The sequence below is a fragment of the Sphaeramia orbicularis genome, chromosome 12, assembly GCF_902148855.1.
Source record: "Sphaeramia orbicularis chromosome 12, fSphaOr1.1, whole genome shotgun sequence".
Lineage (NCBI taxonomy): Eukaryota > Metazoa > Chordata > Actinopteri > Kurtiformes > Apogonidae > Sphaeramia > Sphaeramia orbicularis.
This window is the reverse complement of record NC_043968.1, coordinates 66383666-66401221: the sequence shown is the minus strand read 5'-3', so window position 1 is coordinate 66401221 and position 17556 is coordinate 66383666. Positions and strand designations below refer to the sequence as shown.

Sequence of the window (17556 nt, the reverse complement as noted above, 5' to 3'; positions counted from 1 at the left end):
GTGTGGAATGTTGAACTCTGATGCTGAATGTGTATAGGGAAAACCCTGCATATGGGTTGTGATTCTGACCACCCTGCTTCCCGAGTCTTTGCGTTCTTCACATAGGCTACATGTATTCGTTCAGTACACCTCTGTACACCCCTTGCACCACAATGCAGTCATTGTGTTAAAATGTGTCTGGGAAATGTCTAAGCTGCAAAGAAAATAACGTTAGCCTAGTCAGTTCCACCTGTTCCAATCCGACAGTTTATATTGAAATTAGGAACCAATTATCGCTAACTTTGCAGCTTCTGGTGAGAAATTACTTTGAATGGTGAGAATCGAAGTGTTACATTTTCCTAAACTCTAGGAGTCACAAATATTTGCTAGTATGGCCATGAAATAGGCTGTAAAGTGGGCATTAAATTCTGTTCTAAGTAGTTTTAAAAAGGTCTTAAAAAGTCTTAAATTTAAATTTTAGAAACCTGTAGGAACTCTGTGCATGGGTTGATCCTGGAGAGGGTCCTCTTCATGCCAGCTGGAGCTTGACACATGGTCTGCTCGTCCAAGGGAGGAGTGGTCTTTTTTTGACTTGGTGTGTTGTTTTGTGTTTCAAAGTGGCCAACACAGCCTCTGTGTACTCTTCAAAGTCAGTGTGGTTATTGTGAGTGGTGGCTATTTAAAAATGTCCTAGTCTGTAGTATTAAAGCAGTCATTAGCCACTTTTACTCAGAGATCCTGGAAAAAAGGTGAGATGGTGATCCCACCTTTTTTCCACCTTTGACCGATTTACACAGCCAAGCCAAAGGAGTAACAGAGGTGAGATAGTCTGGACTTTTACACAGCAGATCTGCGCTCTCAAATCAAAGGGGTGGTGACGCAGCGCAGCATATAGTGTGACTTACCACTTCCACGTCAGAAATACCCGAGCATGAGTCTCCAGACTTTCACCGTTCCACAAATGTTAACATGGATAGAGTCCTCCACTCGAAGTGGCAACAGCTCGCGGATCTTAGTGTATCCCCAGTTCAACATCTCTCTGGTCACGTTGATATGCTTCTTTACTGTACACAACCTGAGCTCATTTTTAAATCCCCCCGGTGCCGGAGAGACAGTGGGCGTATTTGAAGGCACTGGCATGGACTCTGCAGCAGCTACTCTAGGTGAAAATGGCACGAAACTGCAGTAACACCCCTGGCATGAAGCCATGCCTGTGCCTTAATATGTGCCTGCTGTCTCTCCAGCGCGAGGGTCGCTATCATCAAAACATCACACCTAAGTTGCGGAACAAGTGTTCCTTTTATGTAGCGTTCTGGAATCATGATTCCACCTTTATCAGGGCTACCTCCCTCCCTCCCTGCCGTCTGTCTGTCTGTGTATTACACTACTGGTCAAAAGTTTTAGAACACCCCAATTTTTCCAGAATTTAAAGCTATACCTACCGATGTGGCATTTCTCACAGCACTTAGTAAAAGTTTGAACATGAACAACCCACCTCCCTCCAAAGCCCCGCCCACTTCCCCTCTGCCTGAGCTCTGAGGCTCCCCTCCTCTCTCCTCCTCTCACCTGATGCGCGCGGAGGAAGCAGAGGTGGAGATCCGGTCCACTTCGGTGTGTCTGTGGACCCCTCCCTCAATAATCAGATACATCATCCACCTGCCGCGGGCCCGCGGCTCCTGTTCCATCAGTAGACCCTGTATTTAAGGGTGTGGTCTGTGCAGCACTGGGTCAGTGTCTTCAATGCCCCATGGAGATGAAGTGCCCAGGCGACAGGCGCACGCACTGTGAATGCGTGGCCTCCGCGAATTTTCCGTGGACATTTGAGGTTTCATAGTCCATACATTTATCATCCTACATAATCCTACATTGTGTGACACCATGTAATTGCACCTGTATGAGTCCCACAGTCATAAAAGCTGACCTTTATGCAGACCTGTTTAGTCCAGTACATCAGACTTCCGGACTTTTATTTTCATCCTTCATTCATCAGACTCCTGTTTGTTCTCCTTAGTTGTTGTTTCTGTTAATGAATCCATTTTTTCCTTCCACATGTGCATTTCAGTTCTATCCAAACATCCTTAGACAGTAGACTGTGGTCAGTGACAGGAGGAACAGCACCAGTGAAGAGTCAGATTCAGACGGACACATATCAGATGCGGAGACGGCGATAATGGATCAGATGTTGGACGGCCATAATGGATGATTGACAGGGGGCTCAGCCAGGTTTGGCTAATTATTTCATTTGGACCAAATAAAGTGATTGGTCAGACTTTTATCAGAAATATATGAGAATTAAACATTTTTGAGTTTCAATACCTGGTGGATTTCTTTTACATTTTAATTTGACACACGCTTATTAGGAGCATTTTAAGATGACAAAAGAAAAGGGTAAAAATGCCACATCATACGGTATAGCTTTAATTCAAAATGATGCAGTTTAATGTCTCAGTGTGCTATGAAATTAAAGCATAGAACAAATAAACAATTGAAGTTAAAAAAGAAATTATGGAATCAATTTGGAAACCAAAATGTATTCTAAACTTTTGACTCATCAAAGTAGCCACCTTTGGCAGATATAACAGTTGAACACACTTGTGGAATTCTTTCTTAGACTTAGACTTCCTTTATTGTCATTGCACAAAAGAAACACAGCAGTGAGATTTTGGCAACGAAATGTCGTTGCTTGGCTTCCGGATTTCACAGAATTAAAATATAGTCTATATAACTTTAAAAACAAGCTCAAAATAAATGAGTGCAATAAATGAGTGCAATAAAGAATAAATAGATAAACAGAACGTAAACAGCAGAATAAATAGTGTACAACAGAATAACCGGTATATAATTTGTGTAAACAGAACAGAAACATTGTAGCAGCTGGGGGGGCTATTGCACAATCAGGAGGTAGTTATGGCGCATATTTTTTATATTGCACAGAAATATTGACCATATAGAAAAGTGCACTGAGGAAAAGTCATCAGAGAGGATATTCTGATATTGTCTTTGAGGTAGGTGGATGTGTGTGTGTGTGTGTGGGGGGGGGTTATTTGGCATTTAGCAGTCTGATGGCCAGGGGGAAGTAACTATTACTGAATCTGGCTGTTTTGCAGCGGATGCTGCGGAACCTTCTGCCAGACGCCAGTCGAGAGAGCAGTCTATGCTGGGGGTGAGTGGGGGTCAGAGAGGATCCAGTGGCCTCTGGATAGGCAGCGGCTATCTGCTATGTCCTGGATGGTGGGGAGCGGGGCCCCGATGATCTTCTCCGCTGTCCTCACCACTCTCTGCAGAGACTTCCAGTCTGAGGTCCTGCAGCTCCCAGACCAGACAGAGATGCAGCTGGTCAGCAGGCTCTCTATGGTCCCTCTGTAGAAGGTGGTTAGGATGGGAGGGGGGAGGGAGGCTCTTCTCATCCGCCGCAGGAAGTGCATTTCAAATAATCAAATTCTACAGTGGAAATCAAATATTCTTCAGAAAGTTCTTCCCAACTCTGTTGCAGAAGTTCCCATAAATGTGTAGCACTTGTAGGTTGCTTTTGTTTCACTCTTCTGTCCAGTTCATCCCAAACTAGCTCGATGGGGTTTAAGTCTGGAGACTGTGGTGGCCACTCCATGTTTTCAAGCGTACCATCTTGTTCTTTTTTCCTTAACTCTTTCGGTGCCAGACAGTTAAGGGGCTAATAAGCCTTAAAAGTGCCACAGAATTTGGCCGTTTTTCAGTATTTCGCGTCGTTTTTATAATATTTGAAGAATCCTGCAGGAAACCGCTTGGTAACATCCGACCGATTGCTGATTAGATTCAAAACGCACCGGACGTAGCCGATTCATTATTGATCGTAATTTGCATAATTTATAATAATAATAATAATAATAATAATAATAATAATGATAATTATTTATATATATATATATTATATATATAGCACTTTTCATACATTAAAAACTGTAGCACAAAGTGCTTTACATATCAGTTTAAAAATCAGTACCGCCCCCCACCCACACCCACCCACTCACCCGCACACACCCGCACACACACACACACACACACACACACACATATGCATGTAAACCCACAAGCTCACACATACTTAAGAAGACTGACTGAGCATGAGTAGACCAGAACAAAAATGTACAAGTAAAAGTAAAACATCAATTTAGGAGGCGCTGTCTCAGGGAGCCATCCGCACCAGGAGGCAGCCGCCGACCCCGGCGACCAGGCACCAGTAACACAGCCCCGCATCCCAACTAGTGGGAGAGGGCCAACTGGGACCCCCACCCACCAGAAAGGAGCGGACCCCAGTGAGAGAAGGCGACACAGCCCCCGGAGTCCACAGCCGCCCTCCATGAACGCATGGAGGGCTCCCTCTGATGAAACACCGGAGAATAAGAAACATTAAAAAGATATAAAAATATTATTCGGTCGCGTGACCTCAAATTCCCGTCTGATTGGGCTCAAAAGGGGGACACAGAAAGAACGTCATCGAAATGTGAGAAAGAAATGGGGGTGGATGGTTTGTTTGTACACAAATATGGCGTGTTCTCCAAAGCCGATCTGATCGGCCTGTGGCACTTTAAAGGTTGTATTCGTAAAGCCGATTTAATCGGCCCATGGCATTGAAAGAGTTAAGGTAGCTCTGGCATAGCTTGGACTTATGTTTTGGGTCATTATCTTGCTGTAGGATGAACCCCTGACCAACTAGGTGCATCCCAGAGGGTACTGCATGGCGCTGCAGAATGCTGTGGTAGCCGTTTTGGTTCAGGCTGCCTTTCACTGTGTACACGTCAGAAACCCTAGATCCAGCAAAACAGCCCCAAACCATCACACTTCCTCCTCCATGTATGACAGTTGATATCACATACTGAGGAACCATCCTTTCACCTACTTGATGGCGTACATAAGTCCTGCAGGATGAACCAAAGATTTCAAATTTTGATTCATCAGCCCATAACATCTTCTGCCAGTCTTCAGTAGTCCACTGGTGGTGTTTCATGGCCTAGGCAAACCTCTAGTTCTTATTCTGAAGTCTCAGCAACGGCTTTCTTGCTGCAACTCGACCCATCAAACCTGCAACTCGAAGTCTTCTCTTCACAGTTGAAACTGAGACTTACTTTCTACGACCACTATTGAGCTGTGCTTGAAGCTGTTGTCCTATGAGTCGCTTATCACGCAAGCTGTGGACTCTCAGAAACTTGTCGTCTGATTCTGTTGTGGCTTTGGGTCTGCCAGACCTCTTCCTGTCAGCATTTCCCCCAGTTACTGAGTGCCTTTTGATGGTGAGGGAAACTGGACTTACTGACACCTTGACTTTCTTGGCAATTTCTCTGTAGGAAAGACCTACATTTTTAAGTGTTATGATGGTCTGTCTCTTGCCTTTTCCTCGCCATTTTTGTAGTAACACACTACTTTCTGCGGTACAATACCGTTCAAATAATGCTCACAATGGTATGGTACCAAAGTGTGTTCCAACACTACTTTTATGCAGACAGAAGGGGTTGTAAGAAATGTTGGGACACCTGTAGGAATTGGTAGCACCAACTTTCGAGGCTTGACCAACCTCCAATACTGCAGAACTGCTTTAAGTTGTTAACCTGTTTCTTGTTCACTGAAAAAGGCTTTTTTGTATAATTCAGGAATGTACATTATTTTTCAGTTTTGTTTAACCTTTTTTTTTTTTTTCACCTCTGGCAGTTCACCACTTACCTTTCTACCATTTCAAGCTGTTCATTGGGCTTGAACTGCTTGAATTTCAATACAAAACTGGAAAAATTGTAGTGTTGTAAAACTTTTGACCGGTAGAGTGTGTGTGTGTGTGTGTGTATAAATATATATATATATATATATATACACACACTACCAGGCAAAAGTTTGGACTCACCTTCTTAATTAAATGACATGAGATGGACCATAGATGGCCAACAAGTGCTCAGCATCATTTGGAACTCCTTCCAGACTTTTGGAAAACATTTCAGGTGACTACCTCATGAAGCTTATTGAGAGAATGCCAAGAATGCACAAAGCAGTAATAAAAGCAAAATGTGGCTATTTTGAAGAATCTAAAATATAAAACATGCTTTGAGTTTTGTCACATCTTTTTAAACTACATAATTCCATATGTGTCATTCATAGTTTGGATGCCTTCAGTGAGAATCTACAATGGAAATAGTCATGAAAATAAAGAAAAACCAGGTGAGTCCAAACTTTTGCCTGGTAGTGTGTGTGTATGTGTATATATATATATATATATATATATATATATATATATATATATATATATATATGGAGAGAGAGAGAGAGAGAGAATCTAAGCTCCACCTACCTTGTCATTTGGAGACGTGCTACAGGGTGAAACATGCATTTGCAGGGAGGTGTGAGGTGAAGACAATGGATGGAAACTAGCCTTTGGCTAAAATCTGAAGTGTTTACATTGATGTGAAAACATGTATGTTCATTAATACTCACTGTCCCCTTTAGATAATTAAATGCATGGTGTCAGGCACAACAAACCCCGCCCTTCGCACATATTGTAGCTTATATTGGCATTGATCCAGCTGATGTCATCATGTCTATGTGTGTGCTGATGTCAGCATATCATTTGCCTCTATACTGTATATGTGCCAAGTTTGAAGTAAATTGAAACAAAATTGATGTTTTTATAGACATTTGAAATGTTGCCCTTTATAAGTAAATGGGAGAAGAAAAAATATTTTTACAATTCTTATAAAATTTGAATTTTGACCTACTTTTCCCAAAATATAACCACATGTAATCTGGGTTACTGGCAATCTATAAACCCAATTTTATATGAATTCAACAAATACTTTTGCTGCTACAGATGTGAAATTTTGCCCGTTATTAGTAAATTGGGGTGGGGGGGGGGTTAAAAAGTCATAAAATATTGAGACTTTGACCTACTTTTCCCAAAATGCAGTGACCTCTATTCTGGCCCACTAACAATCTATAAACTTAGTATGGGAAGAATTCAACCAATAGTTTTGCTGCTACAGACATTTTAAAATTTGCACATTTTAAGTAAATGGAGAAAAAAAAAAGATTTATCAAAAAAATTTAACTTTAACCTACTGTTCCCAAAATGTAATCAAATCTATTCTTGATCACTGGCAATCTATAAACCCAATTTGGTATGAATTAAAAGAGGAGTTTTGCTGCTAGTGTTAACAAACAAACAAACAAACTGAAGCAAAAACAATACCCTTTGTCTCCCTTTCAGGGGTGGGGTAATAAATTAAATTAAATCTGAGTGATGGACAGATGAGGAGTGCAAGCAGGAAGGTTTCAGTGATGGTCGCCAAAGATAACATTTTCTATTAAACTTTTATCTCAATGGAGCCCTACAGCTGACTCAAATCACAGTAGTGTTTATGATGACAAATCAGTGGACAGCAAAATTTCTGGCCATGTTTCATTATTGTGCCAGTCTAATGAGTCAATGTGGGGTTAACTGCTTGTTGTGATGTTACTGTACAGTGTCTTGTACTGTATGTTAGTTGTTTTCTGCCACATTTCTGTGCCAGTTTCATTCATTCATTCATTATCTGAACCCATTTTATCCTTCACTAGGGTCGTGGGGGTCACTGGAGCCTATGGGTGAAGGCGGGGTACACCCTGGACATGTTGCCAGTTCATCGCAGGGCTGACCTATAGAGACGAACAACCAATCACTCTCACATTCACACCTATCTATGGGCAATTTAGATTAACCAATTAACCTATCTTTTAATGATGGGAGGAAGCCGGAGTACCCAGAGAGAACCCACACAGACACGGGGAGAACAAGCAAACTCTACCCAGAAAGGTCCCACTCCCATTGACTGGTGTTGGAATCGAACACAGGACCTAGTTTCATTCAGTTTAACGAGATTAATTTGTTACTTTATCTTCTCTAAAATGATTGTGCACCAAAGTTATTGATGTTATTTGATAAATCAGTTTTCAGAAACAAATGAAAACTAGCATGTTGACCTCTGGGAAACCATGGGTTTCAGAAGCAGTAGAGCTGATAAAATGGGGAGATGAGCTAAGATCACTGGTGTAATACACAGAATAGGAAACATATAATGGCCCTCATTTTGTTTTGTATTGAAATCAAAAGTAACGGAAAAGAATGCATTCATAGTTGCCTTAGATATTTCTTTGACAGGGCTTTACATCATTACTGTATGACTTCATCACATTCACATTACTTGATGACTTGATGACTTAAGGTCACTGGTGTAACACACAGATTAGGAAGAAATATAATGGCCCTCATTTTGTTTTGTATTGACATCGACATGGATCATAAACTTTGACACAGGACTGAACCTGACGGTTTGTGAATGTTACTATTCTTGGTAGCACGTGAAGGCAGCACAAGACTTTGACACAGGACTGAAGATGGCTATTAGGAATCGGAATTCACTTAGCTGATATCTACAATTTTTTGTGTCAATTTTTAAAATGTTTTTATTTGATTATTTATTTTTTAATGCTCATGGCCATTATGGCAATTATCTTGTGTACTACCCTATTGGACCTTTTTTACTTGTGTTGGGAAGGGAGTGGGTCCATTGTGTGTTGTCCTGTATTGTGTAATTTTATTGTGGTGGCATCTGGTGGTGCTGTTTCTGTGTATGTGCTTATTTGTTTATGACCCCTGCTGCACACCAAATTTCCTTTCCTAAGGATAAATAAAGTTGACGTTTGCGGATGGCAGTGACTCGCAATAACTGGTTAGTGATTTGCTAAACTCCGGTCCATCTGATTGGAGTCTTTGCAGGCCGTTGTCTCTCACCGTGTTACAGCGAGGGGGGTTCTGGTGTTGTGGAACTGTGCTTGACCATGTTAGTCTGTGATCACAGCCAGACCCAGTTCTCCTGTTGTGTTCCGTAGATCCGGATCCAGCCCCCCCCCCCCCCCCCCCCCCCATTTGCAGCTGTGACTCATCCGCAAGCCGCCTGTAAGCCCACTGTAATTCTAAAAACAACTAATAATTCCAAAAGCATTGGTCGTATGAAGTAGCTGTATTTGCCTGTCTGATCCTCGACCCAAAATACATAAGTATTCCAAAATGAAATTTTTCAATTAATTTATTTGTACTTCATGCCTGTGTTTGCTGAGTCACAAGAATTGCCAGTTCACCTCAGTCTTCTGTTTGTATTCTGCTTATATAATCTGTGTCTTTCAGTTTCTTTTGTTTTTCTGTCACGTCCTCCACCATCTTCACTTCATAGAAATTACAGTGCTAGTCCTCTGAATGAGAGCACTCCACTGGTATCTCACAGGCACAGCTTGATTGTGCAGAAAATGAGTGGGCATCTCCTGCTGTGAAACTGCAGTCAGAAACTCTTTGTCCTCCATAGTCAAAGTTCACAGTGATTTAGACCTTTTTGCATCAGTTCTTTTGTCTTGTGTGCATTGTGCATCACAGCATGGTGCCATTTTCACTTTTAACCCTCTTGTACACAGTGGCTCACTTTATTTGCTCTTGGTCACATGCAGACTTGTTTGTTGCCTTTCTGTTTGAATAGAACAAGTCTTGGCAGAGACAGCTATGTGGCCTCATCACAGCTGGCCAGTAAAAGTTTCAGACGTCCCTTGTAAGACAGCTGGATGATGACTAGTCCTCTGCTTTCTAACACCCTGCTGTTTGTTGCTTTTTTCCTTTACTACCTTCTCTACAGTGTTTGATCTTTTTAAAGTCTCAGTGACAGTTTCTCCATGTTGTCTTCTTCCCATCAGTTTGCAGTCCCTCCAGGAAGACTTGCTGGTGTGCACTGCAGACGGCTACCTCCATGTGCTGCACTGGGACGGACTTGGCAGCAATGGGCGCAAAGCCATCTGTCTCACTACAATCCCCTTCTCACTAGACCTGCAGACTGCCCGAGGTTAGAAGAAACATGTACACAACAGAACTCAACAGTGTTAATTTTGACAGCAACTTTTGGTTTTGTTTTAGTCATAGTTTAGACATGTCACCTAAATATCATTAAGATTTTAGTTGATGTAAATTAATGATAATTGGTCTTGAATCTACAGTAGTAAAATAATGATGCCTTTCTAGATGTCTGTGTTGAGGCTAAATTGCGGTCATGATTTTGCAATACTCTACTAACCTAAAACTTATTAAGCTAAATGTGAAAGGTTTTAGTGAGACACAGGAGTGTACTCCATTATCTTAGTAACCTGAACACCTGCATGTAGCAACTCGAGAGGACAGACAATAAGATTGCTGAGATTCATATATGAAATTAAATTGATTTAATAAAGGTGTTTCTCAATATCAAGTTTGTCAAGTTCTGACTTGCGAACTCGGTGAGTACGGTCTTGGTAAGAATGGCCCCAGAGAATGGACTTCCTAAGAATGCAAGTCTCTCTGAAATTGGAATGGCTGTTTGCTAGTGCACTTGAACCCTGGCTCAACTGTATTTCTGCCATCGGCTCCTTAACATATTTCAATACATTTGTACTACTGTTTACGTGTCATTTATATATTTTTTTAATACATTTTGTATATTCTTCAAAACTGGATAAAGAAATTTCATTAAATCCCAATTCATGATCATAAAGATGTATTTTCTTGCTATTCTGCCTCTTGCACATGTTCCAACATTGTATCACATTGTGACGGTCATCTACTCAATTCTGAGGTAAGTTGTCACAGAAGCCGTCATTGCATTTTAGAGTAGCACGAAATGCATCTGGGGATATTTGCCAGCCAAGTCCACACAAATTGCCAACCAGTGCATTCTTGGTTTAAGCTAGCAGACGAGAACAACCTCCGGGCATTCCAGCTGATTTTGGTTTGTGTGAACCTTGAAATGGAACAGTACTTGGGCCCCGACTGATGACGCGTCATGAGATCATGAGAACAGAAGAACAGACAAGAATACGTATTGAGCAACACCTATAGTCTAACCAAATAGCATGTTTATTATTTTTCTGCCTGATTGTTCTAACGGCTCCATTAAGACTTAGTCACATTTCTGCATGGACATGTACAGCTGTGCACGACATTGATGCAAAGGTGTTTCTATTCCACTTCTCACCATGCTGTGCTGCTGCCTGTCCTCTTTGTGCACTGCAACTTCTTTAGTTATGTTTGTTTTTTCACTATGAAATCTGGACATGTGTGAAAAGTGTCAGTTATATGCACTGCTCTATTTAACGAAAACTAGCATAAGTTTTTTGATGACTTGTCTGCAACGAATCATTATCTGTCTTTTCTGCAACGTAGCACAGTTTACAAAAGGTTTGTTTTTCTTGACATTAAATTTGAAAATGACATTAACAAATGTAGCATGTTAATTATCTACTAATAGATTCAATTCTGTGCATCTTCGCACTCTATAACACAAGATGAGTCCAGATTGGATCTCTTCCTAAATTGCATCTCTTAACATTTTCATTTTTTTTATATAATAGCGTATAAATAATATAAATAGCATTAATAGCATAAATAATATAAATAGCATTTTCTTCATAATATCGCAAACTAGTTTTTATTCAGTTAAAACTATACCTACTGATGTGGTATTTTTCACAGCACTTAGTAAAAATTTGAACATTGAACAACCCGCCTCCCTCCAAAGCCCCGCCCGCTTCCCCCTGCCTGAACTCTGACGCTCTCCTCCTGTCACCTGATGCACGCAGAGATGGAGGCGGAGGTCCGGTCCTCTTTGGCGTGTCCATGGACCCCTCCCTCAGCAATCAGATACATCATCCACTTGCTGCGGTTCCTGTTTCATCAGTAGACCCTGTATTTAAGGGTGTGGTCTGTGCAGCACTGGGTCAGTGTCTTCACTGCACCTCATCATCTGAGCGATGAGGTGCCCAGGCGATGGGCGCGCGCACTGTGAACGCGTGGCCTCTGCAAATTTTCCGTGGACATTTGAGGCCTCATAGTCCATACATTTATCATCCTACTTAATCCTACATTGTGTAACACCAAGTACATGTATCTGTATGAGTCCCGTGGTCATCAAAGCTGACTTTTGTGCAGACCTGTCTGTGGAGTTCAGTACACCTGACTCCCGGACTTCATAAATCTGTTTTTTCCCTTCATGTACATTTGAGTCCTATCCATTCAGTTCCTTAGACAGGAGACAGCGGTCAGTGAAAGGAGAAGCAGCACGAGTGAAGCATCAGATTCAGAGGTACCCATATTGGATGCAGGGACGGCGATAATTTCATTCAGACCAAATAAAATGATTGGTCAGAATTTTATCAGAAGTATGAGCAATATATGAGAATTAAATATTTTTGAGTTTCAATACCTGGTGGATTTGCTTTACATTTTAGTTTGACACACGCTTATTAGGAGCATTTTAAGATGACATAAGAAAAGTGTAAAAATGCCACATCATACGGTATAGCTTTAATCATCTATTTTTGTTGACGTAGAGGTTCACAAAATTATCACAGGATAGTAAGGGAACCTGTAAATCACCCCAGAAATGAGTTTTAAGATGAGCAACCTTTCCCTAAGGTGTTAGAATTTTATTCAGAATTCTAAATGGACATGTCTTGACAACGTTTTTCCCCCTCCATTGTTTCCCATTTGCTATCTTTTTGATGTTCTAAATATAAATTTCAGCTCCAGTCAAAGTCTCCATTGAATACTATCTTAAAGCTCTGTGTCTGTGTGTAGGTGGTCCCTCTCTAGACCTGGAGGGTGTTTATATCCGCTGCATGGAGTACGGTATGACCCTGGATGGCTTCGCTGTGGTGCTAAGTGACGGACGTCTGGGCTTTATCACACCGCTTAGCAACACTATAACTGCTGATGTAAGTACACAGCACTTACACACAGTCCTTATGTTACAACTCAAGCTTACTACAGAATGGAAAACAAGATGTAAACAAAGATTGATGACAGGTTAGGCAGTTGTTGCATTTAAAAGCTAGTAAAAACTATTTATTTTACAAAATCTAATGAAAATGCGCCTTAAATGTATGGCATCATCTGACCACATTATTTGAACAAGGAAAAACCATAATTATGTAATGAGGATTCTGTTTTGTAATAATTATCCCTGTTTCTCTGCAAAGTAACAATACTGCTATAAGTGGAAGATGGAAGAATAATTTATTCTATTGGCCAGGGATTCCCAGAGTTTTTCAGGTGAAGATGCAAAAGAGGAATGTGGTGTCTCCTTGGGACCCAAAAATATAAAAATAAATTAAGAACAAAACATCCCCATTTTGACTCACTCATCCAAAAGCATACTGAAACCAAAAAGAACACTCTTCTTTTTGAATTAGGCAGAACCAGAAGAAGTATTCAGATCCTTTCTACAATAGCAGAAATATCACAGTGTTCAAATAATTTATTACAAGTAAAAATGATGAATTCAGAATGTTACTTCAGTAAAAGTGGAGTCTACCCATTCTAGGTTTTGTATTACTGTAGAATATTGTGGTTTTTATCAAGGGTGAAGTGAAAAAGTTGGAAATACTTTGATAAAGTACAAGTTCATATGTCAAATTTGTGCTGAAGCAGTGTACCGGAGTAATTATACTAAGCCACATACCACCAGTAGAATTCACATATCATTGCCCTTTTGTGCAATTTATTCAGTTAATTGACAACCTACAATATTCTGCAGACCCTTCTGAATCATAATCCTATGTTTGAATAAGGTAGATCTAGTCGTACTGCAGAGTATGTGTGTGCATTGACATTGTATCAAGTAAAATTTAATCTTTGTCATTCAGTGTTATCAGTGTCATTGACCACAATATTTCATGAGCTAAGTGACAGAATCACTAACTGAGAAGATGCTGCTTTTTCAGTTAAACAGCCCTTTCTTTATCCTGGCTCATTTTTAGAAGTAATGACTGTGGCAGTAAGATCTGTTTTCACATCCTAAAAGGAGCTCACTGTTTTTTAAAATATGTGGGTTTTCAAAGATCTAAATTTGTGTCCAGATACAAATGTTAAATAAAAATCGTGACCACACCATGATAAAATGCTCCTGCAGAGTTTTTTTATGAGCTTGTCGGAGCATTTTAAAGTGGTATTTCCTAAAAAGCTTGTTACTGCATGTGATCAACAGAAGATTAATCATTGTGAGCTGACCTGTAGCTGGTTGCATCTTACCAGTATATTCAGCACATGGTGATTCATCAGGGTTTGTGTGTGTCCAGCAGCTGCAGGGTGTCTGGGCAGCTGACGTGACTGACGGCACCTGTGTGGCTGTCAACAACAAGTACAGGCTGATGGCCTTTGGCTGTGCCAGGTATGTCCTTGGTCACCTGTGTTCATCTGTCTGTCTCTGAACCAGCCAGTGTGGGGTAAGAAAGCCCTGTGTTGTGTTGGTTTGTGTCCGTATGTTACAGAGATAGTGTTGTCCATGTGGTGTGTCCATTTGTGTTTGCAGAGGCTCACTAGTGTGTGCATGTCAGAGAGTCCACATGGACTGTGCAGTCTGCCAGGTTGGCAGTAGTTTCTCTCCCTCATTACATCCCACTGTCTTCTTTTTTTCTTACCTACAGGGTTTTCTTTGTCCACCTTCCTGCAATAACACCCATTGTGCCAATTTTCTACATAATTGCTGTCCTTTACAGACACAAGAAAAAGAAGTGTAAAACTGTAGAAAAACTGTTCTGAGTTCAATGTCAATCTCTTTTGCAGTTCTTTTATATCTGTTTTAACTAGTTATTGAAATAAAAATCTCTTTCTAAAGACTGACCCGGCCAAGAGAGCAGCATAATTTTTGTTCTAACAAAAAATATAAGAGTCTTCTTGAGGTTGACAGAGGGTTTAGGTGTTGTCTTCATTCCAGTGTTCTCCTTACCTGTGGTGAATTTTCATTGCTAGCTATTTCAAAAGATCCCGTATAATACTAGCGGTTTCGTCAGGTAACTTTCATCATAGCCTGTTGTCAAGTACGCGTGAGTACTAAGGCAAATACTAAGTCAACTGCTCTGTCAGTCAGGCATGGTCAGCGATATGTTGCCTCCATCATTGGCATCAGTCGTGATGCAGTAATGTTGTATTGTCTAATTACCTGGGCTGCAATGGACTGGTCACTGACCCCGTGCAGCAGTCCCCATTCTAAGAGGACATATTATCGGCAAGTGCTGGGTCTTGTCCTAGGACAGTGGCTGCACAAACAACAAGTGCGAACATGTTTTCCACTCAACCTTGCTCACTGACTGCTGGTTGTTTACTCGCACTCCATCACCCAGAATCAGTGATGGTACGTCACTTCTGGCTGAAAATGGCTGCTCCACATAGGTTCTGCCCATGCTCATAATTCATGTAATAAAAAGGTCCAGTGTGGTGCATTTATGGTGATTTTTTTCTACTGAATTGGCACCTGTCTTGTAATACACAAAGCACAATTAATTTCGTAAGCCTGACCAGTACAGGTACACTTTAAGTTTGCACGAGACAGGCACACAGATTGGGGGTTTGGGGTTTTTGTCTTAAAAGAAAACAGCATTTTTGAATAAAAAGAAATATACAGTTTCACTTCATTATGAAAATATGTGTATAAACGTTTGAGCCAGACCTGAAACTAAATAAATTAATTTAATCCAAAACAAAATCCAAAAAGCTTATTAAAAACAATTGCAGCGAAAGAAATACACTGCTGATCAAATGCAGCTATTAGAACTGGGAAAAGTCACTTAGTTATTGTTGATGCTCTCTGTATAATTTCACTTTAAATTGATTGAGGTAGCATACAGAATGGCTTTTGTTTTGTGTCTGAGGCCGGTAATGGTACAGAAAGAATTGCACAAAGAGTACAAACAACTACAGCTTTGTCACGCCATACAATATCCCGTTAATAAACAATGAAGTACTAAAGAAACATTAAAAGTGACTGAAATTTCCTCATAGTGACTAGCTCTGACCATTTAAGGTCCTTCTGTGCAGGATTCCAGGAATATGGAGTGGTGTTTTTTTGTTTTTGTTTTTTTTTCTGTGAAAGTCATTGACTATTCCAGGTTTTATGACTGTGGGTACCCTGTATTTTATTTAAGGTCATACTGTAGGCCTGTAAGTCAGAACACAATGTTAAATCACCTAAGTTGACTTAAAAGTCTGGTTTAGACCAGCTCTACAGTATAAATGTAAAGATTCATGAGAAAGCTTTATGATGTGGCGCTGTATAAATAAAATTTGATTGATTGAGATTTAGAAAAGTCATGGGATTGAATTTACTCTGTATAGTTTCATACTGATTGTAGATATTTTTGTAGAGGCAGAGAGATTTTGTAAATTTGTTCATGGACATCTAACCTTGTCCCAAACTGTTAGTAAGTAACTCTGAAGGAAAGCCAGGCTCATGTACACTCAAATATTGTATTGTGTGTTTTAGATTTTACAGTCCATCACAACTTGAGAATCATGTGTTGTGTGATGGATTTTTAAATCACTTCAGTTTTCCTAAGCATTTTAAAGTCGGTCCCAGACTTTTTACAAGGTTTTTCTGACATCTGTGGTTTATGCTTTAATGTTTTCAACAATGTTGACAGTTCTTAGAATGGAGCAGATTATAAAATGTGTTTTTGAAAAGTCCTAACAAAAAACAACACTACATGGGAACATGATTTTTAATTTGTGAGAGTATGCAAATGGTATACTGTCAATAAAAACAGTAGGAAAACACATGCAAGCTTAACATTGATTAGCCTAACATTAGTATCAGTTATACGAACATATCAACTGGCCTTGACCTTTGTGCTGTCCGGTACAGTATCTTTGTGCATATGTGGTGTTAACCATGCACATGTTCAGACACCAAAAGGCAAAAGTAGAGTTCAGTAATATTGCTTCAAATAATAGGCCAGTTCATACAGAATATGTAAACATGCTAGAATACGGCAGATCAGTGTCATCATAATATGTGTGTTCTCAATACAGTGGCTCCGTCCTGGTTTACATGATAGACACCACGACAGGATCCATGCAGCTGTCCCACAAACTGGAGCTCACCCCAAAACACTACCCAGGTATCACCACTCTGCACTTTAAGTCTTTTTAACCTCTCTCTTTCCCCATCTCCTCCTCACCTGTTTTTTTTTTTTTTTTTTTTTTTGTTCCTGGCATGCCCCAACATATTCTTTGAGATAACTTGCATTCTTTTGCTTTCTCCCTCTCCTGGGTGTGATCTGTTTTTGCATCTGGTCAGGTCAGACTTCTCTATTAAAGCTCCCCCTAGTGGCCTCATTGTAGACTTGCTGTATATGTAAATACAGCTCAAGTAATATGAAAACTTAATACTACGTTTTCCGATATATGGTACCTGATTAAAACAAGTACTCACACGTAGCCTAGCAAAATTTTATTGCATCTGTTTCCCAAAAAAATCAAGTTCTGTGTGAATGTTACGTTACAGATGTGCATTACAAATCATGTTTCAACAACACAAAAATAACAGTAGTGTAATTATTTATTTTCCTATGCAGACATCTATAACAAAACAGGCCCAGTCAAGCTGATCTGCTGGTCACCTGACTACAGTGTTGCCATGGTTACATGGGAGTGTGGCGGCCTCTCTCTGTGGAGTGTTTTTGGAGCTCACCTCATCTGTACTCTCGGAGAGGACTTTGCGTATGTGGGCAAACAGACAA

The 17556-nt window shown here is 40.4% G+C and overlaps 1 protein-coding gene across 4 annotated transcripts in view; it reads left to right on the top strand.

Annotated features, from left to right (window-relative positions):
- Positions 1-17556, top strand: part of ric1 (RIC1 homolog, RAB6A GEF complex partner 1) — a 155023-nt gene that overhangs the window by 93509 nt on the left and 43958 nt on the right. For 2 of the 4 annotated variants that reach the window (XM_030149115.1, XM_030149117.1), the window contains 5 exons: positions 9712-9857; positions 12620-12756; positions 14119-14210; positions 16847-16935; positions 17392-17536. In XM_030149115.1, coding sequence (XP_030004975.1) covers positions 9712-9857; positions 12620-12756; positions 14119-14210; positions 16847-16935; positions 17392-17536 — 609 coding nt within the window. Of the gene's footprint in view, positions 1-9711; positions 9858-9909; positions 10620-12619; positions 12757-14118; positions 14211-16846; positions 16936-17391; positions 17537-17556 lie in introns of those variants that run through there. The other 2 variants (XM_030149116.1, XM_030149118.1) reach the window with 2 other exon arrangements.